Below are 25,373 nucleotides of genomic sequence, written 5' to 3' on the forward strand. Positions count from 1 at the left end.
AGGAAACGCAGGCACCATCATCATCCTCCTTCCTGCTCTCCACCATGTAATGAAATAATTAGATAATTAGACAAGTAATTGCACTGATTCCTCCCTTTTCTTTCCCTTCTGCTTCGACATCTGCTGAAATGAGCAAAGTGAACAGAATGAGGGCAGCACCACGCCCGAGCCCAGCCTGCCCTAAATTTGCCTGGACCAGTCGTTTGCATTTTTCAAAATAAAGCCTGGCATGTACAGTAGAGTGTGCCCCGTGTGCATTGGCTCCGTGTACAGTAGCAGAGAGTGATTCTTCACACACACACACCATCACTTTATGTTAGGGGTGATTAGTCAACCAATCAGAGAGCCCGACCTACTTTCTTTCTTTTTTTTTTTCTCCTTCCCCGAGCCATGACCGCGTCCAAATGAAGTGTGACTGGCTCCATGCCACGAAAAACACAATGTAAAGTCTCCACATCCACAGTTTGATGTGTGTATTCATGGGTTGAGTCATCTTCCTACAAGACAACACCCAGCTCTGATTGCTTTTACAGTGTGTTAACAAGCGTGCGTGTGCGTGATGGTGGTGTGTGTGTGTGTGTGTTATGGTAGTGTGTTAGTCACAGAAATAGCTGCCAGCGCACATCAGCCTCCTTTGAGCTCATCACCGGATACTTCAGAGAACGAGAGATGAGATGAGATTAGGGATTTGGTTTGCCGAGAAGCCGTCAGATTGAATCGACACAGCGCGTTTAGGCTGTGTGTTTTCATGTTTGTGTGTGTGTGTGTGTGTGTGTGTGTGTGCGTTTGACTCTCACCACGCCTTTGGCCAATCATGCAAATATTTGCTTTATTCATTTCCCTCCTCATTCCCCAGGACGCACACCCACACATGCATGTGCACACATACATACATACATACACACACAGCACACGCATGCGCACACATTATACCAGAGGTGGTGGTGACTATTAGTAAACAAGCTTTTATATTTGTATTTGTTCTCAGACTCACGCACACACAAAAAAGCTCAACAATTCCACAGAAGTTTGTTTTCCTGCAGAAGTAAAAAAAAAAGGATTGTGTTGCTCTTTTCCACTGTTGTGATGTTTGTAAATCACTTCTCGCTGCCTGTTTGTGCTGCTGCGCTCAAACTATTCACTTATTTAAATCTATTAGAACGTTTTTTTTTTTTTTGCTGTTTCACTTGTCTGCAAAAGTTTTAAATGGAGAAGGTTGTCAGTTGTAACTTAGAGATTTGAGACCAGGTTAACTGATGCAAAATTTGCTTGCTAAGATATATTTTTTTCTTTTTAGGCAAAAAATAAAACCAATTTCCCTGAGATTAGGCTTATTTCACTTTCTTGAAAATTAGTTTGTGCAGTTCTGTGTTTTTGCCTTGTCAGGTTTTAGCTCTAATCTCAGTGTTTTTAAGGCTGTGGATGAGGATGAGGACAGACTGGTGGGTCCTAAATACTAATTTAGACACAGTCAGCACTGATGAATCTGTGTGGTCCCTGCACTGAGAATCAGATGGAGACACGGACACTCACTCCCAGTGGGGACACAAGGAAAAACTGATTTTAGCCATTAAACAACAGACTCAGCTGATTAAAAAAAAGATAACCTAGTCTGAGGATTATGTTTTAGATCTGTTTTATGTCACTCTGTTCCCAGCAAATATGAGGTGACTGCATTCTTGATTGTCAACCACAGAAGACTGGTGTATTTGTGCTACAATTATTCTAACTGAGCAGTCCAGAAAATAGATTATCTATTTTAAACTAACTGAATGATGTTTTATTTTATGAATTAGTCTTGTTTTCAAGCTGTAGTTTACAGTATGTCAGGCCAGCAGCCATCTTAGACAAATAAAACAACGTTTTAATCAATAAGTGGAATGTGCTTTGTTTTGTGGTAACTCTGCCGTCAGTGTTTTGTCCACGGATGATTCCGCACACTGATTTGAGGAGCCAGGGATCAAACCTCAGACCTCCTGGATAATGGATGACCCGCTTTAGCTCCTGCACCACAACTCCTAAGTGTTCAGGCTCAGATGGTTTGGGTAAACAACTGATTATAGAAGACCTATGGCCGCCTTCACCTCAGTTCTCATGCCTGTTTATTGACCAGAATCTTATGAGCTGTTTACAACATATAACTTATAACCTGCCTTTTATAGATGGACTCCCTTTTTGGCTTTGTTTACGTCTCAGTGGATGAGGGGAGCTTGTTATTGCTGTGTCCACTTTTGCTTTGTTTCCTGAATTAATTAGGGATATTGTCCAACTGTGAATTGTCTTCCAGATATTGCTCAACTGCAACGTTATTACCATTTTTGAAGTCAATGGTCATTACATTATAGCTGAGAATAGACGGCATGAATCGCTTCCAGCACATATGCGTTGCATGAGGAAGTTCTTGGAACTTTTACTGAGAGTGAAGTGTAAACTCTGGGTCACATTTTTGTGTTGTCTGTAACTGAGGTTTGATTTAGAAAAACAACGTCCACACTCCACTTTTGATGGTGCTATTTTCCCGCAATAAACCCCAACAAATCTGCTTAATGATATGTTTTTGTGAATATTAATATAATGGAAGTAGATAACCTCTGATATGGACCTAACAGACTTGTCCAGAGACACAAAGAAAAAACCAAACAAAAAGCTCCTCCATCTTATTTTCTTGTCCCCATGAGACCGGCTTTTCGCCTTCAAACTAAAGTTTGTTGATCCACTGCTGTCTCCATTAATTACTTTAAGTGTCATTTTATGACCTCATTGTTTGAAGTCCTTTATTGAGATTTATCTACAAGACACACCTTTGTGTCAACATGAACCAGTCATTCTGATTTTCTTTGGTTCAGGAACGGAGCAGCGAGACAAAGCTTATTTTTGAAATGTCCTGGACTTTCGATGGCACAGATTTTATTCGGTGAGCATTTTGTTAAGTGGCTGGCAGCCATGTTTTCAGTTCTTAATGGTAGCAGTGTTCATAGTGCAGTCAGCACTGACTATTATGTCAATATCTCATACAAGCACACTTTAAAAAATCCGAACTATCGCTTTAAGCCCAGCAGACCCCTGTTAGAGTTAATTAGGTATTGATTTGATAGGGGCTGGGCAAGGGGCCCTGTTCTAAAGGCTTTGGTCATGCTAAATTATTAATTCCGATGCAGGGCTATATATAGCTCAGGTCCAGTGGTCATAAGAAAGCCAAAAGCCATGTTGCTCCTTCACTGCTTCTCTGCCTCCATGCTCTGCTCTGCTCTGTGTCGAGTTCTTTCCCACCGATACTGGAAATGGGAGAAGCTGTTTTTAAACATGTTTGTGAGTCGATGCACGTGCATGTGTGTGTGTGTGTGTGTGTGTGTGTGGCCCGCTCTGATTTGACAAGAGTGTTATGAATGCATTTTTGATCAGCTCCGTTGCTCTCAACACACAGTAAAGCAGTGGTACATCAGCAAAGGGAGGAGTTTCTTCCCGCCTTTCCCCATGTTGTGTTTGCCAGATTTCCCTGTTGCCATGTTCACACTGAGCAGGTTCTGCTGCAACAGGGGTGGGCAAAAGAGGCAGTAGCTTGTGACCCCCAAGATGAGAGGGGGACCCCTGGAAAACAGCTGAAAAACTGTTTAAATCAGTCATGTATTGGAGCCTTCCAGTGGCGTCATGGTTGCAAACTTTTCGATGCTGTCCATCAGGGACTGCAGTGGTTTGTGTGAAACCTGCATGCAACCATACACTGTGTCTCTATGTAACGTCAAATCTGACTGCACATGGCCCATGTAGCACAACACTTTTCAGTCCAGTTGGTGGAAACAGTCTCGTTTGAGTCAAAAGAGACAACGAAGGAGACAATAACATGGACACCTGCTTGAGATTGGTGCCTGCACAACTCAGTGCTCAAAGAATACAAAGGACATATGAAGTATGCATGCGTGGGAAGCTGCTTTTTTTTATATTGATAAAGAATAATTGATTCAAAAATTATATTGCAATAGTAATTGTTCCTGTTTTGTTCACCATATAATGAAATTATGGCTCCATGGTGGTGTTTTATTTAAAATCCTAACTGAACACTCTCACACTCAGTTTGAATCAACACAAAGTAAAACAACCTTTATTATTTCCACTCACAAAATTATTCGACTTCCTCTTCAATGAGATGAATTTGTCAGTTCATTAACCAAGAAAAACAACAGTGTCTCCGTCGGTGAACGTCATCGTATTCTTGCCGATCGGCCGATGACAGACACTGAGCTGAATATCAGCTCATATTGATACAGCGTCTCTCCTAATGACTCCACTTCTGTCCCCTCCTCCTCTCAATAACTGTGTTTGGCCTCGGGCTAGGTTGGACAGGCTGACGTTTGCTTATGACACATGTCACATTGGTGTTAGTCAATCAGCAGTGTCAGGCTCCGTCAGTGCTTCTTCCTCTGTCATCACTCTTTATATTCAGCTGTTTTAATTCTCCAGATAAATGTATATATACACATATACTGTATATATACACACATATATATGTATATATATAAACAATATTAAAACCAATCAGGGCTGAAAAATTAATGGTGTGGTTAAGTGCTTCATATGTCAGGTGTGTGTGTGTGTCTGCGCATGTTTACATAATCTAACTCTACTTTATTATTTAAATCATGTTTTCAGCCTCATTCATGCATTTAACATGCGTTTGGAGAGCAGTGTAACAGTTTTGTTGTTTGTCCTTTCTGGTACAGATGTGGATTAGCTCGATGTCTTGTGATTCGCTTCATGCAAGTATTAGTATATGTGTGTGTGCGTGTGTGTGTGTGTGTGTGCGTGCGTGCGTGCGTGCAAGTGTGTGTGTGTGTGTGTGTGTGTGTGCGTGCGAGTCTCTTAAGTTTATGTCACGTTGCTCTCGGCTGTGCTGCTGGACTCTGTGAAGTGAAACGAAGTGACACAATGGAGGTTTCAGAGATTGGGGCAGTGTGTGTGTGTGTGTGTGTGTGTGTGTGTGTGTGTGTGTAATGCACATTTACGTGCATTTTTGCGTAACACAGCAAGAGAATCCCAGATGCCACACTATACAGTGTCCCTCTCTCTCTCTCTCTCTCGCTGTCTTCCATATCATGTGTGAATGCTTTTGGGCTCAGTGTGTTCACTAACTGACCTACATTCCTGGAGCTTTCAGTCTTTCTTTCTTTTTTGCCTGTGGCTTTAGAGACTTTATAGCCGTTATCTCATCCAGCCAATCACATCCTCTATACCTCTCTCCCATCCAATTGTAGCACCAGGCCTCATGCCTGGGCAAGAGACAGGGATTGAGAGAGAGAGGGAGAGAGAAAGAGAAGAGGAGGAGCTGTAATATGATATAAGATACTGACTACAACTTAATATAAGTGTAAAATAAGTGTAAAATTGAAGCGGCAGTCTCACATGTGTCCTGTGGTCACCACTTCCTCTTGGAGCTGTGAGAGTGCAGGTGCTCCTCACACACATGCTTCAGACGCTGACGTGAGAGAAATTGGAGCTAGAGTTGCTCAGTCATCTGTTTTCTACCGTTTATCTGCCACATGAGGTTCACAGGGATCGGGTCACACTCTGGACAGGTCATTAAAGTGATGCTCATTTTATGTTTTTTTAAATATATACCGCTCCACTCTCGTGAACGCAGCCATCCTTCGACGTCTACGTCATCCGCCTGCAAAGATGCAAAGATGTATGTGAAAGTGTGAAAAGCATCCAGATACTGTGGAGGCCTGTTTACCTTGAACTCTCAGTGGTGAATTCTGACGCCACAACCCTAATTATTTTACCCTGAAGCTTTGAAAGCAGGGCTGGAAAGGAGGAAAAGAATTGAAGCTTTTGAAAATTCTTTGAAGCTTCCCCATTTCTTTTTTCTTTTTTGTTATCAAAGCTGTCTTTGTAGGCCACATGAATTTTGCATGTGCAGGTTTAAGGGAACTTCGTGATGTGCCTCTGTGTGTGTGTGTGTGTGCGTGTGTGTTCCACCATATACAATACTATACTGTTTTGTGAAGCGAGGACAGTGGGTGAAAAGGGGGGGGGGGGCGGGGTTTGTTGCCGTCTGTCAGAAAAGGTTGATAGGATGACTACATTAGTGAAAGGTTTGAGTTTTGGCTCTGGCTGATTGAAATCATTAACTATTTGATTTTTTTTTTTCCAGACTCTTGGCGTTTAAGGTTTAAACTGTGATATTATTTAAAAACTGAATTTTGTTCACTTGCCCTTTAACAATGTTCACTACTATGATTTAGTTCCTCACATGTAGAAGATGCACCCTGGGGCACAAAATCAAAAATATACACAGAGAATGTCCTTGTTTTTCTGCATGGCCTTGTTTTAGAGGATGTGTGTGTGTGGGGGGGGGGGCTCTCTAGAATGTGTAGGATGACACACTTTCATTTGTTTCTAGCATCTTATTAGCACACACAAACACAGTCACACACACACCTGCTGATGGTATTTCAATAGTGTTTTTTCTCTCTCGTCTTGATGACTTTGATGACCACTCAAAGCTGCTTTACACTAGTTTTGCCATTCACTTATTCACACCCATTCACTCACACATTCATACAGCACATCTATGTCACACACCTTTCATATTCATTCAAAGTCATGAGCTCCTTGGGGCTCAGTGTTTTGCCCATGGACATATGGACACATCAGTGCCTGGAATCGAACCCTCGACCTTCCAGTTAAAAGACGACTCGAGCAACCGCAGACCTTAAAAACCTTAAAGCTGCAGGATGAGTAGAAAAAACAGTTTGGTTATTATTATTATTATTAGTAGTAGTAGTATTATTAGTATTATTACTCTTTCAATGAGCAGGACAGACACACTCAGTTCATAAATGACAGATGACACAATATTTATACATATTAACATGTAATATATCATGTTTATTGTTTGACTTACTTTGAGGCTGTTGTTGCTCTTTTTTTATTTTGTTGCTGTTTTATATTTTCCATAACTGGTGGATCATTTTCTTGATTCATCGTCAGGTTTCTTGGTCTTGCCTCGCGGACAAACTGTTTAGAGTTGGATGATTTAAGGTCAAAGAACATAAGATTCAACAACTTTGCATTGTATGAGTTTTCCCGTCAGCAAGCTGTCGGAGTGTGAGTCTGTGCTGCTGAAGGAGCTGAGGTGACGCGGCGGCTGTCGTGAGGTCATCTTTAATCATTTTATAACAAAGAAATCACATTTTGATGCAGGCTGTGTTTTATTCAGCCAGTTTATATTTCAATTGGAAATACACGGCCCCAGACACTGACCCTCTGTGGAGAGACAAGTGGCAATACCTGAATTGAGTTGTGTGTGTGTGTGTGAGAGTGTGTGCACATGTTCTGTTAACCTTTCCTTCTTGCTGAAAACACACACACACCATGCAGATTCGTTCACATAGGTGTGCTTGTGTGTCTTTGTCTCTGTTTCTGTCTTCCTTCATTTCCATTTAATAGAGGATGAGGGAGGGGGTGGGGTGGAGTGTGTCAGTGTGGGGTGGGGGAGGCGGTGGTGTCCAGGTTGAAAAGTGCGATATGTATTTATGTTTCTCTATATGTGGTTGCCAAGCAACAGCGAGAACGAGGGTATTTACAGTTAATAAAAACTGAGTGACATTAGCTTGGGTATTAGGTAAAGCGTTCCAGTGCTTTAAGATCAGGGAAGTAAGATGTGTGTGTGTGTGTGTGTGTGTGTGTGTGTGTGTGTGTGTGTGTACATTATAATTGCTCAGTCAGGCTTGTCTTTGTAGATATTTCGGTGCGTTTATGTGCGTTTGTTTCTTGTTTGTCCAAAAAGCCTCTGCATTAGCTTTGGCCTTGTCTATTATCTTTGTGTGTATCGCAGTGACGCCTGTGCTCACGCACTGTTTTCTGTTTGTTTTTAAATAACGAGCTTCCATGCCATTGTCTGAATGTATGCGCCGTGTGTGTGAGACATGCCGGTTAATTCTTATTATTGTCACTTTTCATCAAATATTAAAATGGGTTTTAAAAACTGTTCAACCTCCTTTGTGCAGCCATACATGCATATATATATATATACATTTTCTCTTCTCAGTTTTTGTTGCTGGTGGATGAAAACAAAGGAGGCTGTACATCAGCAAAATATGGCCCACGGGGGAGGGGAAACATTTTCATTTATGTTCCTCGTGCTTCAAAAGATATAAAATAATGATTCAGGCATCCTTTCAAATTATTTTATGCTCCAAATATTTTATTTTGACAAATATAACCCATGTAATTATATTTTGTAGCACATTGTTTTTTTGTTGTTGTTTTTTTTATAACTTTTATTACATATGATATTCTCCCTGTGGTCACATTTGTTGTTTTGGTCTTAAACATGTCACAGTGCATTAATATAACATGTTTTCTGTTTTTCACAGGCTTTGAAAGCATCTTGGAAGGCTTGTTTGGGCCGGGACTAGTCAAAGATATCACACTTTTCCAAGGTAAATACGCACTAAGATAACACAGAGAAACACAAATTCAACCAATAAAGTTACATTTTTAAATATATATGTATATATATATATTTATTTTATTTATTTATATGTTTATTTCGGTCATGTCAGTTAGATCACTCTTTATCACACATCATCTTGGTGTAGTTCACACAATACACATAACCGAAAGGGAAAGCGGGAGAAGCAAAAGCTTATCTAGTCCCGCCCCCATTACCCACAGAATACATATATTCATCGTACAATACATAATTATTCTTTTTCTTATGACATGTTGACAAAAACATGTTTCAGCATCAGGTAGCACTCAGAGATACAGTCTAGCGCGAGACAGTCAATCAGACTCCATGTGTGTCTGTACATGTGTCCATAATATTCCGTCGTGAGTGACAGTCTCGACTTGTTGCCTGGCATGTTCAACGTCCCAAAAGTCACAAAATGATCCAATCAATAGAGGTCAATTCATCAGGTTAACTATTAACTTGGATGGTGTTGTTTGGGTACATTCGCTTTTTGTTTTTGTTTGGTTACATTTGCTTCCACGGCCGTCTCCACACGGTGTCTACAGATTTCTGTCTCTGACCTTTGTCATACTTTCCTCCTGGCTCATTCGGTATCGATTAATAGTCATCTCTACATACTTCTTTTTAAATACACTCCGTTTTGCTGATTTTTTCATCTCCTCATCCAGATTATTCCACTGTCTGACACCCGTATATACCCGTATATATATATATATATATTGTCACATTTACTGAAAATGCAAATACGAATGCACAGCACTGTCTGATCAGAGTGAAAAAAACAAAAGTGAATGCAGCTGCTAAAACATCATTCATGGTCAAAGCGTGACCAACAGAAAATCTCCCGCACAACCAGTTTGTGAGGTCTGGTATCGTCTGTTTCAACAAAGGTGAAGGCCATTGTGTTACAGCTGATCTCACAGATTAAACAACAACCAACTGATGGTTGTAAAATTTTGTTTTGCACTTCACATCTCACGGCGTCAGATTAGGCACTGGTCCAATGTCCATTGTTCATGTCAACGGCAAAGGTTTTCAGATTTTAAAGACGTCGTGTGCAACTTCTAAATACCAATGTGTCACTTAGGTTCAAACCATTGTCAAATAAGTTTGCAATGTTGACAATCACAACTTAACAAAAAAATGATTTCAGCTCCAAACGACCCTCTGTCGTGTCACCCGGCAATGTGCAGTATTCACACAAACTTCTGCTCATGAAGACCAAACAGAAGCAGAATAATAAGATCAACAACAGCAACAAAAATCACTGTATCTCATGTAACAATAGCCAGAAAATTCAGAAAAAAGAAGGTTCTTGAATTAAAGATACATACAGTAAGTTAAGTTAAGGAAGGAAATGATTTGGAAGCTTGGAAAATTAAAAATGTACAAATTAAAGATGTTCTATTGCAAGATCTCACAAAAGTGCAGAAAGGAGTGAGTGAGTGAGTGAGTGTGGTGGAAGAATTGCTGCAGTCATTGAGATCCATAAAGAGGACGTCGTACACACGATGAATTCATTCAATAATGAAATAAGTCAATGTGACAACACAGGCCAGTCGTCACGGTTTCTTTTCAAAGCACTGATTTTATTTGAGGCCAATCCCAGAATGAAACTCTATGAACCTCACCCACAGGTGTGAGTGTGTGTGTGTGTGTGTGTGTGGACTCCACCCTCGTGTTTGTTTTTGGTTTCCATGGATCAAACCGACCCAGACGTGCATTGACCTAAATAGATGTAAGATCACCAAAAGCACGTCTTTGCTTTTTTTCTTCCCTTCCATGCCAAATTCCAGAGCGCTCTATGTTTCACTGATGATACTTTTTCTTTTTCTTTTTTTGCAAAGTAAAAATGTTTTCTCTATTTCTAGAGCAGCCAAAAAAAGGTACCGGTTCTTTGTGACTTCTTGGGCATCCTTGTAAAAAAGGAACGCTAAATCAGGCTAAACACAAAGACATGTTCCAATAAAACACTCTTACACTGCTTACTCATAAGCAAGGGCTGAGCAATTACCCATATTATATCAATAAGTATCTGTGATGACTGTTGCATTGATATTGTTTTTATATTGACTATATTTATCAATTACGCTAAATATTATGAATGAAATATTATTTATTGATTTAAGAAAAAAAAGATTCAACACTTGTAAATATCCTTCATTTAACATATAAAAGCCAAAGAAATAAAACGGGCATTATCTGAAATGAAAGGCAATAATAAGTGCATTTTAAGGTCATGTAATACAGATAAAATAAACAGTATATATTATACTTTATAATGTATTGTCACTCTCCTTTGAGAAGCATAAACTTCTCATGAGACAAGTAAAAAAACGTGAATAGCTTCATATCCACATACATCTCCCAAACCCTGAACATGTCCCGCTGTCACTGTATGTATAAGTCATATCACCCAGCCTTATACAAGTATTGATTTGATTTATATCGCGATATATATCGATATCAAATTAAATACAGAGCAGCTGCCGTCAGCAGGGCTGTAATGTCATTAGAAACGAAAAACAATGGCGACGTTAGACGGACGACACCTTCCACAGAGCTGTCATCCACGCTCATTTAAAAACAATCTATTATACAATACATCAGAAATAGTTTTCAGTGCTCAGGATCCCTGTGTGTTTTTAGAGCTCTCCTACATGCGTCTCCTCATTTAATTAACATAATGCAACATTATGGGCTATTATGGCACTGAGCACCATAGCCAAGTTGTGGGGGAAAGCACACACTCACAAAACATAAAGTATGGTCAAATTCACCACAAAACTGATGTATATATATATATATATATATATATATATATATATAATAGTATAATATATATATAATAATATCATATGATTAGCTGCCTGTCTCCAGTTCAGGCCCAACCTCACCTAAACACCCAGCTCCCGCTCTTTCTCTCCCTCATTCCCTCCCATCTCAGATAAAAGGAGGTCAACATGGCGTCCTGTAGTCATGTGACCCCCTCCCCCATCAACTTAAGGCATTTTTAGAATATTTCCAATATTTTCACTCATATATCACACTTGCATGCACACTGTCTCTGAGTGAAGCAGCCGCTCATGCACACGGTCGCCACATGAGCGACTCAGAGACTTCCATACATTTTGACAGAAAGCCAAAATGTGTTTCATAAATCATCAGCCTGCAGTGGCGCTCATCCCTCTCCACATCAGTGATTAGTGATTTCCAATGTTTCCCAGAATTCCACTCTAGAGACGTGGCACAATATTGGTGCCTGGGCTGCAGTTGTTCGTCAAGCTGTCTGAAAATTTGCACGTGGATATCGTTAGTCTACATGTGAGATATGTGTGAATATAAAGCTGCACAAAGGTCGTTTCTCTGCACTCTTCGAAAGTTTTCTTTGAGAATGTTTGTGTTTCTAAACAAATTTAATTATTATCAGATAATACCTGCTTTATTTTTTTGGCTTATTAATGTTCAATGAGGGATATTTACGTGTGTTCAATTCTGCTATAAGTGTTATTAAGTGACTTTTTTTTAAAAATACAATTGTGCCGATTCCATGTATTTTTTAACCAATATATATATATATATGTATATATATATATATATATATATATATATACATATATATATATATATGCATATATATATATACATATACATATATATGAAGATTATCAATGCAACAGCTTTAAAGACAGTATCCAAAATCTTAGCTATATTCCCAGAGTTTGTTTTGTTTTTGAAAACCTGTTCTTTCCATTTGTTTCTTCCACATGAAGTGATATTTAAGTAAGCACTGTCTCATAGTTAACACTTGAACTCAGTCAGCTCAAATGTGTTATTTTGTGACTACACTGTTTGAAATCCTTAGTTCACGTTAAATTGCAGTAAACCAGCAATTTTTTTTTTGGACTTTGATGCAGGAGAGTGAACAGTGAACAAAGTGTCAAATACGTCAGTTCACAGTCTGAAACAGCTGTCAAACAGTGAGATAAAGCAGCAAAAGAAGACCCTGCCACCTGAATCTCTATACCCACAATACTTTAACCTCAACCATTATTTGAATTACTGAAAAATGTGCACAATCCAGAATGTTGGTTCCCAAAAAGCTGTGGGAACCTGTGAGTTTGGTGGACTTTCCAGTTCTGCCACAGAAACAAATACAGCAAATACAGTAAACAGTACAGTAGACCCTCATTCAGGTTTCTGTAAATATGAAACAAAGACATTGTTTCTTGTTTTATTATGAGAGTTAGGAAAAAACATGTTGCCATGGAAACAATGACCTGATAAATTAAGTGCATGTAAATGCAAACATGCATCCAGTTAAAGATTCATGTAAACAGTCTCTCTCTCTCTCTCTCCCTCTCTCTCTCATACACACACACACACCCAGACAACTGTGAGGGTTGGGGGGGGGGGGGGTCATGTTAGCAGTGGGACTGGAGCTAATTGGCGCCTTCCCAGGGATATTGCAAGTGGCACAACCGCAGGGTTCAAGCACAGCTCACCTTTAACCTTTTCATTACAGTAAGAGGAAGAGATAAAATGGGTGAGTAATAGACTGTCCATTTATCTGTGGCCCGATGGGAAGAGACACACTGTAGCAGTGATCTGTTATATTGTTAAGAACACAGCATGTATGTACACCCATGGCCACACGTGCACAGTACTTTGTGTCTGAACACCAGCTGCATAACCTTGTGGACCTTGTCAGGCTCGTTGTATGATTTGTAGTAATAATAAAAGACACCACTGATCTTAAAGGCAGCTCATTATCTTCTTATTTTGCCTCAGTGTGGTTAAAATAATTATGAGACAAATATCTGCTAATATCTGCTAATAACTCACGATGCATGAATTAAACGCCTTTTTTCCTTTTTATCTGTCAGCGCAAACTCCTGAAACAATGACTAAAGTAGTAAAGTGTCCAATGTTAAATGACAATAGTCCAAGATTCTCCTGGCTTATATTTAAGCCTGAGTTTTAATTGATGCTCCATGCATATAGTCCATTAACTCAGCTGTAAGACGCCCAAACTTAAATAGCATTGCCACCACATTCAGCCAGCCATGAATCCTGGACCGGCCCCATGTTACTGTCCTCAGTCTGATGACCTAACCACCACTGCCAGCTTTTGGGTTGAAATTAGCAAATGCAAATAGAGTTTGCAATTATCTATTGACATCATTGACGAGTTGTGCACTGTGTCACTGAGGATTACCAGCGATTGAATTTGTCTCGACTTAACCTGCTGCTTCCTGTGTTTTTCTGTATGTAACGCAGATTGTGAGCCGGAGGAAGTCTCTGACTGGTCCTTCGACGAAAACTGTCTCTTCTGCTGCTTAAGACGTGAAAGAGTCAAGGTAAGAGACACAACATGCCAGAGTTTTTCTCAACCCAAATACAAAATGTTTACATGACTTACCAGCATTAGCCTTGTTGCCGTTGTCCACCAAGTTCAAGGGTGAATGTTTGGCTTAGCCTAGTATACAGGAACATCATGAAACCTATTTGTAATTTTTATATACATTTTAAATAAATAATTTAATGACTTTTTTTTTGTTTGCTGCCATTTTGACCATGAAACCGCCTCCCCCCCCCCCCCACCACCACCACCATCACACACACACACACACACTTGTTATTAGTGTTTTTCAACCATCACAGACTTGACCTCAATTTATGAAAGGAATGTGCCATATTGATTTGGAGGTGTGTGTGTGTTCTTGTATTTGTCAGGACCTTGTCAGGACCAGTATTCCTCATAGTCCAAAACCTGGTCCTTATGAGGCAAAACCTAATTTCTGAGGAACTGGTTAAGTTTAGGGCTAAGATTTAGCTGTTTAGCTGTTTGCATGTACTTCTTTGTGAGGTCCAAAAAATGTACACATCTATCTTTGTGGGGACTTTTGTCTGGACCCCACAGCTTTAAAGGTCTTTTTCAGGGTTAGGCACTTAGTTGTGATGGTTGAGGTTAGGGTAAAGGGCTTGGGAATGAATTTGGTCTATGATGTGTCCTCACTAAAATATAAAAACCAGCGTGTGTGTGTGTGTGTGGTGTGTTCAAGTAAACATGAAATGTAAAGTGTAAATTAGTGAGACTCCCACAGCTACAGGCCAGTTTTCATCAGTGGCTAAAAAGGTGATTGCAGCAGAATAATAATGAGTCTACCACTCGATGCACATATACATATTCACACATGGATTTTGTGGAACTACTTATTCTGCTCGAGACACAAAGCAGTTGTGTGATGTAGTTGCACTTGCCCCCCTGCAGAATAGCCATGGTTGTACATTTGCATATGCGCATCGGTTTTTATTTGGGGGACTTTGCTGTGTGTCAATAACCCTGTTTTGATCACCACAGAAGAGACAGATTCATCCTTTAGAAACAACAACAACAAAGCAATCAAACTGACTTGATTGTTATTGTACATTTCATACAAATCAGCACAATTCAAAATTATTTTCAGAAGAAGTGGCAATAAGACAATGTTAATCATGGATTTGAACTAGTATAAGTGTAAAACATTTAGATTCCATTGAGAGGTAATTGTAATAATGATATTAAACCTATAAACATGGACAACAACCTTAAAATGTTCAGAATTGGGTACTAAAGAAAATACAGAGTAGAGTGCAATTATTTAAACTTATATTTAAGGAGCCATGATCACTGAAATTCTCTTTAATTGATCAAAAGATCAAAAGTCATCAAAACTGATTAACGGATTATCAAAATAGTTTCAGTTAATCAATTCAATTGATTAATAATGAATTAACATCACTCATCAAAACATATTTGAATAACAGCAGAATAAAAATAAAATCAGTAAATAGCTTAAAATATACAGTAAAACATATAAAGGGTATAATTAGAGAGATAAGATACAATTGTGGTAAGTGGCATTAGTCTCTAATGCTTTATTTTTTTTGATTTGATTTTGTTTTTATTTGAAGATTCATAAATCATAATTTATGTTTAAACATCAAATGTATTTAACATATTTTAAACATCAAACATAAATCAAATTCATTTGATTTAATCACATGCTCATAGATGAAGAGATTCAAATGAAACCTGCACTAATTCATTCATATTTTATTCTGTTCTTGAATGCATCCAGTAGTCTTGGTCAGGAGATGAGACATTCTCTGTGTTGTCACTTCAATAGTTTTGTAAAACAATTTTTTGGGATGTTTCCCATCCACATCTTTATTTTTGGAGTGTGATGGCACAAGTGAACAGGGGGCAAAACGAAGGAGGGAAGGAAGTAGGAGGCACCATCCTTCCCTCGGCCCACCGACTTGTTTTTCGACTTGACCCCGCTCTGACCTCCAGGGTCGACCATCTGTCTCCTTAAAAAACAACCCGGCTTCCCCACTACCCCACTGTGTCAACCCCCATCTGTCGCTCTCTGTCGGCCTTTTTTTGTGTCTCAATTTGCTCATGCTAATAAAACCACAGCACTGAAAACCAACAAAAAAAAAAGCCTTGGCGTAATTACAGCCACAAACAGACGAGAAAATAAATCTAAATAATTCAGAGAAATATCAATTAAAACTCTAACCCTAACAGGGATTAGAGGAGATCCTTGCTGCCGTATCGTCTGATTGGTCAATAATTATGTTTGCCTCATAGTGTGCAAATAAAGGTGAATTTTGCAGCAGGCTTAATTGTATTCCTCTTCTCACTCAATACAATTTTCATCTTTTATTAATCTGTCAGGGCTTGAAGGCTTTCCCAGTTTCACTGTTATTACCGTCTGCTTGTTTGTGAAATGCCAGAGGAGCTTCAGGAGGTGGGAACAATTGATTCATTGATCTGAAGCCGAAAGCAGAGAGAGAGACAGAGACACAGAGAGAGAGACAGATATATAGAGAGAGAGAGACAGAGAGACAGAGAGCGAGAGCTGAGGGGTTAAAATATAGAGAGGGACCAGGAGGGATGGACTTAAAAGGACACTCTTGTCTCTGTTTGTTTCTTTGTCTCTTACCATTTACACACACACACACACACACACACACAATTACCCTGTTTCAAACACAATAGCGACATACTCGTTACAGCTGACAAACACAACGCTAATGGTGGGTGTTAATCTCTTCAACATGTAGAGTCCATTCACGTTCACATTCAGCAGCGCTTTCTTTCTCTTATAATATTCCCTCAACGTCTCGACCCTGGACTTCCTGACGGAGCAGTCTGATTGGCTGCAAGCTTTAAAAAGGGCCTGCTCCCAACAATGGGGCCTCACTCATCCACCCCGCCGCCACTTCACCCTGTGATGTCACGTTATTGGTTATTGGTTGATAATCACAGGGGCCTGTACACATGAAAACCAGTTCAGGAGAATCGGCTGAAGTTATTCTCTTGTATCGTATGTATGTTGTATTTTTATCCGCGTGGAACTGGTGCTTTGGGAGGTTTTTCCCTGACCCATTTCTGTGATTAGATTGTATTCATGCGGCTGCGTTACAGCGCCACATACAGGCCTGACATATGTACTGTGGCGGATCTCGTCTGGATGATGACGTCTTGAAACAATGTTTAGAGAAAACTTTTTAAGAATGAAAAAGAAAAACATCATATAGGGAAAGTAGTATGTGTGTGTGTGTGTGTGTGGATGAAGGTACAGTGACATAGCTACATGTGATTAGCAACTAGAATTAAAGCTGCAAGGAATAGAAGGCTTTGCCTTAACAAAATCCCATCCCAAAACACTTAATATTCTTTTTTGTGATGTTATTGTTCATCAGTTTTGTCAAATATATAACGTGAGTAGACCAGTAGAAATTGACAAAATATGACTGAAACATCCCACCCTCTCTCACTGGCCCACCGGTCAAAGCTCCGCCTTAAATCACCGAAAAGTCCTCGTCTGTAGCAGGACTGTGAATTTTGGCTGCACCCTCTCGTGACGACTGGTCATGTGCTGTGAGATCATGTGTGCAGGTTAGTTAGTTAGTTAGTTAGTAAGTTAGCAACACATACACCACCCAATCTTTCCAGTTTCACAAGCAAATTACAGGCTTTAATTAAATGATCAATTGCTATAATGACTACGGTTGTTACTAATCTACACTAATGAATATGGATGTATTTTTAAATCATCTATATTTATAATGGGATTCTAGTTACTAAAATGATCAAATTTGCAATAAGATAAATAGATCAGGCTGTAGTGCCACCACAAGATGTTCCATGATGAACACAGACAGAGATCTGGAGCATAAGCAGCCAATTTCAGGGCAGAGAATGGAGACATCTGCACGTTCCTGTAGTTTGCAGTTAGGAGAAGATGAAGCGGACCTTTAAACACGTGTTTGTCTCTGCAGGACCACAGCGCAGAAAACGGTGGCGGCAGCCAGGAGCTGTCTGAGTGTGAAGACTTCAAACAGGAGCAGTCACGGATCACTCGGCTGGAGAGACAGGCCCAAGACTTCCTCAATGCTGTGTTCCACAGAAAAGGTACCACACACACACACACACACACACACACACACAGATTTCTTAACTCATTACCACATCCCCTCTGGTCATGAATAACTCGAGTGTCTTTGTGTTTCCAGAGGTGTATTTCAAACAGGTTAAGCCAGAAAATTTGGTTAATCCCCATGAGAAATCAAAACCATTTTAATGTGATATAAAACCTATAGGGAAGCATATAGTGAATATGTCAGAAATTCCTAACATTTAATTATTTTCCATATGTACTGGAGTTGAACACTGACCAATTAAAGCTCGGGAAAGTCATTTAAAATTATAAAAAGGGCCACTGCTACAATGTTACATCTGCTCAAACATGGCACAGATCGCACCAAATTACAGGAGAATAACCGTGAATGTGAATTGTATGGACAAGGTCATATACATTGTCATGTCAAAGGGAAATATCTTACAGTCTATGAAAACAAAATGTGGACATCCTTTCTGCAATATTATAATTATCAAGGATAGATAGGTTAAGAAAGGGTTGCTATTTCATATATTATATCTTATAAAAGAACAGTGTTGATTTTAAATGTTCTTACTTTGAAATATCTATTGTGGGTTTTATCTAAAACCGAGATAAAGCATTATTTATTATTATTTATTATTTATTAAAGGTGCCGTGTTAATGTTTTAAGGCAGTTAGACTGCATCTTTGAGGGTTTGTTAGTTTTAACTTAATAAACTTGGTATGATACACACATAAATGAAACAAATGTATGTAAGACTGATTCATTGTTTGTTCTGGAACATCTACATAATATGAGAACATATGCACTTTGTTAAAAAAGGGACCATGGATGAATCCCTGATGGACACCATATACTTTATCAGCAACAGACTTTACCAGAGTGTTGCATTTGGGACAAAGGCGTTCTTGCCCTGCAGGTACTGTAGACCTTAAACTGGTTCAGATCTGTGTCAAAGACGATGACCTACTTTTCTGACCTGTACCAACGGTGACATGATTACTGCAGGAGGCCATGTGGGAAACTCTGAGGGAAGTTTCTTTTTCTTTCTTTTTTTCATGGTGGTGGTATAATGAGTTACCTTTGCTGAATTTTGGAGGGCGGGGACTTTAAAAATAGGACAAGATTCATCATCTGTGAGTTGCCTGTACACAAAATCCTCAGGGAATACGTCACAATACTAGAGACGACAAAAAAATATACGAGCACAGCCCAAATTATCAAGCATTAGTTCCCTAAAAGTTGATCAAGGAGGAGAACGATGGAGCCTTTTCTGGGCCTGATCAGAATCTGATGAGGTGTTAATGGCACACAGGCTTAAAATTAGACCATGGGAGTTGTCTGGTTCACCGTAGGAGTTTTACATAATTAGTCACATGAGGATTTCTGCGTAAATGTTGAGAGCCAAATATAAAACTGCTATATGATTAATGCAAACATACAGCAACACTAAGGAAAGTGGGCACTGATTGTCCCTTATTATGGCATTATTTTATTTAATTGCAAAGAAGTTTTGCATTTGCTTTCACTTTACGCTATAATAATTAAAAAAAAAAAAAAAAAGAAGTCCTTTTTGTTGGCATTTTCTATACTTGCGAATGTTCTGGCACATATGCCACAGCAAATTATTCCCATACCTTTTTGAAGACTCGGTTTACTAACCTTGAGCCTGAGGGCAGAGAGAGGAAGGCCAATAGAAACTGTCCAAAATGTGTAGGCGGCAGCAAAAAGAGCGAAATGTTCGAGGAGGTGCAGAGGTTTATCTTTTGAAATTGTACGAGTCTTTGCACAAAATCAATTATACAAAAGGACGGAAGTACACACACAGTGAATGAATTTGTGTTTCTGAAGGTAGGCATACATAACAAACCCTCAACGTTTATTTTTAAAGCAATAAAGGGTGGATATAAAAGGTATCATGGCGTAATAATATTACAAAAAAAAAAGGAATCCAAAGGAAAATGGCATTTTGTAAGCAATTGAAAATAAATGAATAACACAATCTAATAAGGAAACAAATGATAAAAACAAGAGTTTGGTGTTTTTAAATAATAATAATAATAATAATGATAATAATCTGAACTGAAGGCTGTGGTAAAACATAAATTCCAGGGTGTTTTTTTTTCAGTTTTTAGATTTTTCAGAATAGAAATCCTGCTTCACCATAAATGATTGAATCTGTGCTGTGTAGAACAGTTGACAGACTTGGTAACCACATTAATGTGAGTGTTGAAATGATGGTCTCAGGTCTCAGGTGACTTTTGTTATTTATCTTAATTCTAAATAAGTGTGTCATCACCATAATTATGGTAACATAGTTTCTCTAACCTAAGCTCATGTGGATATGAGTGTGTGGATTCTCGGTGGATTCACACAAACACAGAGCAAATCTCTCTTTCATGGAGAGATTGCACACAGTTCCAAAAACAAAGACAGTGCAAGTGACATGAAATTCACTTCCATTCACGCTAGATATGTAATGAAGTGAAGAGTTCACACAAAGCAACTGCTGATCACTGCTTAAAAGCTTGTGGACTGAGCAGTTTACAGACACAAACTTTAGTGACAGTGGCAAACATACTGTGTTCCTAAAATAGTAAACATTTGAGTGTAGATTTGGCTTAAATCTATTTTTTTCAGGCGCTTTCACTGAGCATGAGCCACATTGACCTCCGCAGGCTCTGAACACAGGGAGAGCATTCACTACAATGAGCTCCATCTTAGACATTGACTTTGTGTTAGGGCTGAAACTAACGATTATTTCCTGGGTTATTCGATCAGGTGTTTCATCCAAAACAATGTTGAAATCAGTGAGTGTTACCCCAAATGTCTTGTTGTAATGTTTAATGTTCTTTGTTGGTTTGGTTTAATTATTAAAAACACATTCAATCTCATTGATTCTAGTCAAAATAGTTGAGGATTAATATAGTAATCGATCAACAATCAATAAATCTTGCATTACCTCGTACAACAGCACAAGAAATCTAAATGATCACTAACTTGTTGAAATATTTGGACACACATCATGACACACAGTGTCCGTGTTCCTGTTCAATGGAATTTTGTAGTATGAAATCTTCAAATCTTGGTAAAACTAAAAGCATATCTGACATTATTAATGTGATGCCACAAGTGTGACAGTCATTTTCCAGGAAAAAACAACAACATAATACTAAAAATGTATTACATTTAAATTAGATTATGAAACAAAAACCTCGTTATTTAATTCATTAAGCTCAGGAAATCGGATTAAAGTAATAGATGAATGAACAGTGGATGCTGCGGTAACTTTCATATCATACTTTGTATTGTGGAGTCAAAACAAATTGAATAAACGTCTGAATGTTTGCTGAGTTGTTATATTTCCCTCTGAACTGCAAATGTAAGACGTTGTGTCCTGAGGCAGACACTTATTGTGTTGTGTTGTGTTTTTTTCTCCATGAGGGAGGGAGGAAACAGATGTCTGTCCAATCAATGCTCGGTCCTAATCAATCCAGCTATACTCACACAGGCGGAGCTGCCCGCAGAGCCGCTATATATAGATGATAAACAGGCGCACAGGCATTGCCCTGATGGGACAAACACATACACTGTCGCTTATTCTGTGGCTGAAACAGCTTTCTGCTCTTAAAGGGTTAAAAAAGACACAAAGACAAGGAGACAAGTCACCCATGATGTTGTATATTAACTTTAAATGAGTAATTAATAACACACCTCGCAATTTTCAATTTTCAAAATCACATATATATACATATATATATATATATATGTATATATATAAAGATAGATAGATATATGTAATTATTAAACTTTTGCCCAGGCCTAGTTCCAACACATAAAAATTAGATTTATGTGTTATATTGTACACTTGTAAACTTGTTATTCGTGGTTAAAAAATATCATTAGCATTATTATAAAAACTATAAGTAACTTGAGACAGTTATAAATGCCTACATTTTGTCCATTTTAAACAAAAGCAGAAAACCAAAACCCTTTCACCAGATGAACTGCAAACATGTTATTGATCCTTCCTCCTAATTGGCAAATATTTGTAATTTCATAGCTGTGAACAATGGATTTAAAGAACTAAGCAGGTTCATTGGACAATGAATTATTTGGCACAGTAAAAAGAACATTTCTCGTTCTTATTCCATTTCTGAAATTGTATAAAGCAAAAATCTTCAAATCACATTTTTGTTTTGCAATTAAAAGACGCCTGTGTTCACAGTCGTTATCTGTATGTCCTTATCTTTAGAACCCTTATGATCACACACTGGATCATTTCAAGTGTAAAATACAGCTATGATGGAACCAGGGTGCACTGTGATGTGATGTCACCGCCCACTGCCACAGTACATCTGACCTACTGCATACACACTGCTGCACATAATCATGATTTGAACAACATGTAATCACCAACACATTAGTTCCTGTTGACTGTGTCGACTCAGGAAGCTTCCACTCACAGGGTGGACGTTAAAATTCCTAAACTAAATGTGGAAATGTTTTGTTTTAAATAAAGAAAATGCAGCTTCCTGAGCTCTTGTGTACTTTTACACGAGCCTGCCGTGTTACACAATGGTCATTTCCTATAACAATCACAGCTCCTACAGTGACTGCATGCTTGCTTTTCCCCATGAGATTTCCCAAGGTGGCAGCATGCTCCTGTCAAAATGGAGCCCCATACTGTATATTTACTGACATATTTCCAGGAAACCAAAGCACTTACTGGATTTTTCTCTTAAAGAATCTGCAAACTGCTCGGACGTGTTTGGATCTTTGACAGCAGCGCAGAAAACTCAGTGTATGTCTCGTATATTGCCACATTACAGAAGCTTTCTTTAGCACTTCAACAAGTCATTATTGTAAAGACCCTAGAATATATGCCAGGACTTAAATAAATTGTAAACACCCCCAAAATACATTATTTGTTAAAATGCTTAGCTTATGGCGTTTCTCCACTGGCTCGCCCCGCGTAAACGGATAAATTCACCATAAGAGACTAGATTTGAACTTAATGTAACTCGTATGCTGATACATGCCGCCCACTTCTGTCGGTGCTCGTGTTAAAGCTCTGCCCCCAAAACTCTGGAGGTCGTTGTTTGCACAGTAGTTGAACTCTATATTTTGACTGGATCACACAATCAGACAAAGTTTCATCCAGATCTGATCCAAATAACGAATTTGGTGGCCATTTCAATGTAACATGGTTCAGTCCCATGATTCAGATGTAGCCTATATCTCAGCAACATTGTCACAGATCAGGATGAATGTTAATGTAAAATGTTAATAACTATAAGCAGGAACATTTCTATGCAGATCAAGAAAGATCTTGAAATTAAAACACAGATGCCTTAGCAGAAGTCTGTGCTCACTGAGTGTTCTTGTTCCATGATTGAATAATATTAATTCCTGTTTTACACACAGACTTTAATTAAAGATGGCTGTCAGGAACTAAAGTGGATTTCAACAAATAAGCTAAAAAAAAGTGTTTGAGAAACAAGTGAGGTACTTGAGGTTTAATGGAAAACTGCCTTTCCTGTTTGAAGCGTCTCTTCTCCTTGAGCTCACCCTCTTCATCACTTCCATCTTCACCTGCTTTTGTTCCTCCGTCAATTAAATTATTTTCTTTTTTTTTTTTTCTCCAGTTGTTTTTCTGGAGTTGTTTTGTCAATTCAGCTTCCATTACCAGTGATTGACACCAAGAGAATGTTATTATCTTCTTTGTTTTGTTTGTTATAATGGCTGCAATGCAATTTATCTGCGGCGTTAATCAAGTCAGCGTTTGCCCAAGAAAACTGCATCCTGGTGTCTCAGAGAAGAACAATGAAAGAGAGGCTCATTGGGACCAATTTAAACACATATGCTTCAGTTTGGAAGCAAAGTTTAAGCCAAAAATGTGTGTATTTTGGCTTAAATATCATTCCATGAGCAGGGATTACAGTGTCATGTGTTGTGTAACAACAACAGCATAATACCATCCAATACCATTAACAGTGGATTAAGTAATCTATCTCAAACAACAAATAGCAGCAGATGTAACAAACAGCTCTGTGGCAGAGCCGTGCAGCAGCCTGCGAGTGAAAGTTTGTCTTAAATGTGACAAAATATGAATGGTTTACAAAAACATTGTTGGAAATGTTTCCATTGTTTTATTTAGTTTTTCAGTTTTTCATTTATAAGTACATCACCACAGCTGACAATTACAAAACAGCTTTGTGTTTAATGTTTCAAACACTAGTTGTGACACATTCTTCCAACCAGTGTCATATCTTTATTCAGCGGTGATTATTATATTATTATATTGCTCACTGTTTGGATTTTCTTTCCAAATATATCTCTGTTGTGTTCATAGAGCAGAGATGGTTCTGTTTGTTTTTAATCGTCTGCAAAACATGTAATTATTTATTTTTTACAGCGTCAATATTTACAATACATTATTATAACATAGATAGATTATAATAACAGACGGCCTTAGATAACAGTGACATAAGATGAGATAAAATAAGACAAGATCCATTATGTTTTAATGGAAGTCACATTATTTAAGTTTGGGAACATATCAGTTAAATAATATGATAAGTTCAAATCTTTTATATTTTACATTCATAGATGTGAAATGCATGTTAATTATAAATGACCTTTACTGTTGTGTACATGTCTAAATTGTAAGACTAATGAAGGATTATCTTATCTTATCTTATCTTGTCTTATAGTGTTGTGCTGTTGTAGTAACAATTGTTTTTGTTGTGTTTTTGCTCACACGTTCTCTGAGCTAAAAGCACCTCCAGCACATGCTGTGTTGAAATAGCAATCAGAGTTAAAATCAGAGAGCATGCTGGGAAATCTTAGCTGGAAAATAGCAGCTATGTGACATCATGGTGGTGGATATTGATTATATACAGAGCAGCATAAATGTGGTTTCTGGGTTATAACATAATATCTACAGGATTAGATTATTTGGGGGCTAATGTATTGTTTGTAGGATTTCAGCATCTGACTCAGTGACAAACAAAAATCCTGCTGTTTATCAAGAGATAAGTACTTTTGTTTAACTGGGACAGTGCCAGATTATGCATTAATAACAAATGAGTGTCGTCATTGTCACTGTTTTGCTCAGCGTGTATTTAGCAGTGATTTAATCAACTTGTAGCACATAGTTGGATGGATGGATTTCTAAAACAAGGTCTGTCTGTGCACACACGTGCTCATGGGCATAAAGATCAAAGAAAAATATGTTTAATATTTAATATATATAGTCTGAAATAGGACTCGACAATATTGTTTTTTCAGTGCCAATATTGATACAGATTTTTACTACTTAATGAGGCTGATATTTTGAAACCATGTGTGTTTAAATACCTTAATAATAATTATTAATTCAATATTTTTACATGATCCCTAAATGAAAAGAATGTAAATGCTGAAATTGCCCTCT

General features: G+C 38.4%; 1 protein-coding gene across 1 annotated transcript in view; it reads left to right on the forward strand.

Moving 5' to 3' along the window:
* lcor (ligand dependent nuclear receptor corepressor) overlaps positions 1 to 25,373 on the forward strand; it is a 72,873-nt gene that overhangs the window by 30,948 nt on the left and 16,552 nt on the right. The window contains exons 2-4 of the mRNA XM_058640080.1: positions 8,376 to 8,441; positions 13,757 to 13,836; positions 17,813 to 17,945. Coding sequence (XP_058496063.1) covers positions 8,376 to 8,441; positions 13,757 to 13,836; positions 17,813 to 17,945 — 279 coding nt within the window. The remainder of the gene's footprint in view (positions 1 to 8,375; positions 8,442 to 13,756; positions 13,837 to 17,812; positions 17,946 to 25,373) is intronic.

The sequence above is a fragment of the Solea solea genome, chromosome 10, assembly GCF_958295425.1.
Source record: "Solea solea chromosome 10, fSolSol10.1, whole genome shotgun sequence".
NCBI classification, from domain to species: domain Eukaryota; kingdom Metazoa; phylum Chordata; class Actinopteri; order Pleuronectiformes; family Soleidae; genus Solea; species Solea solea.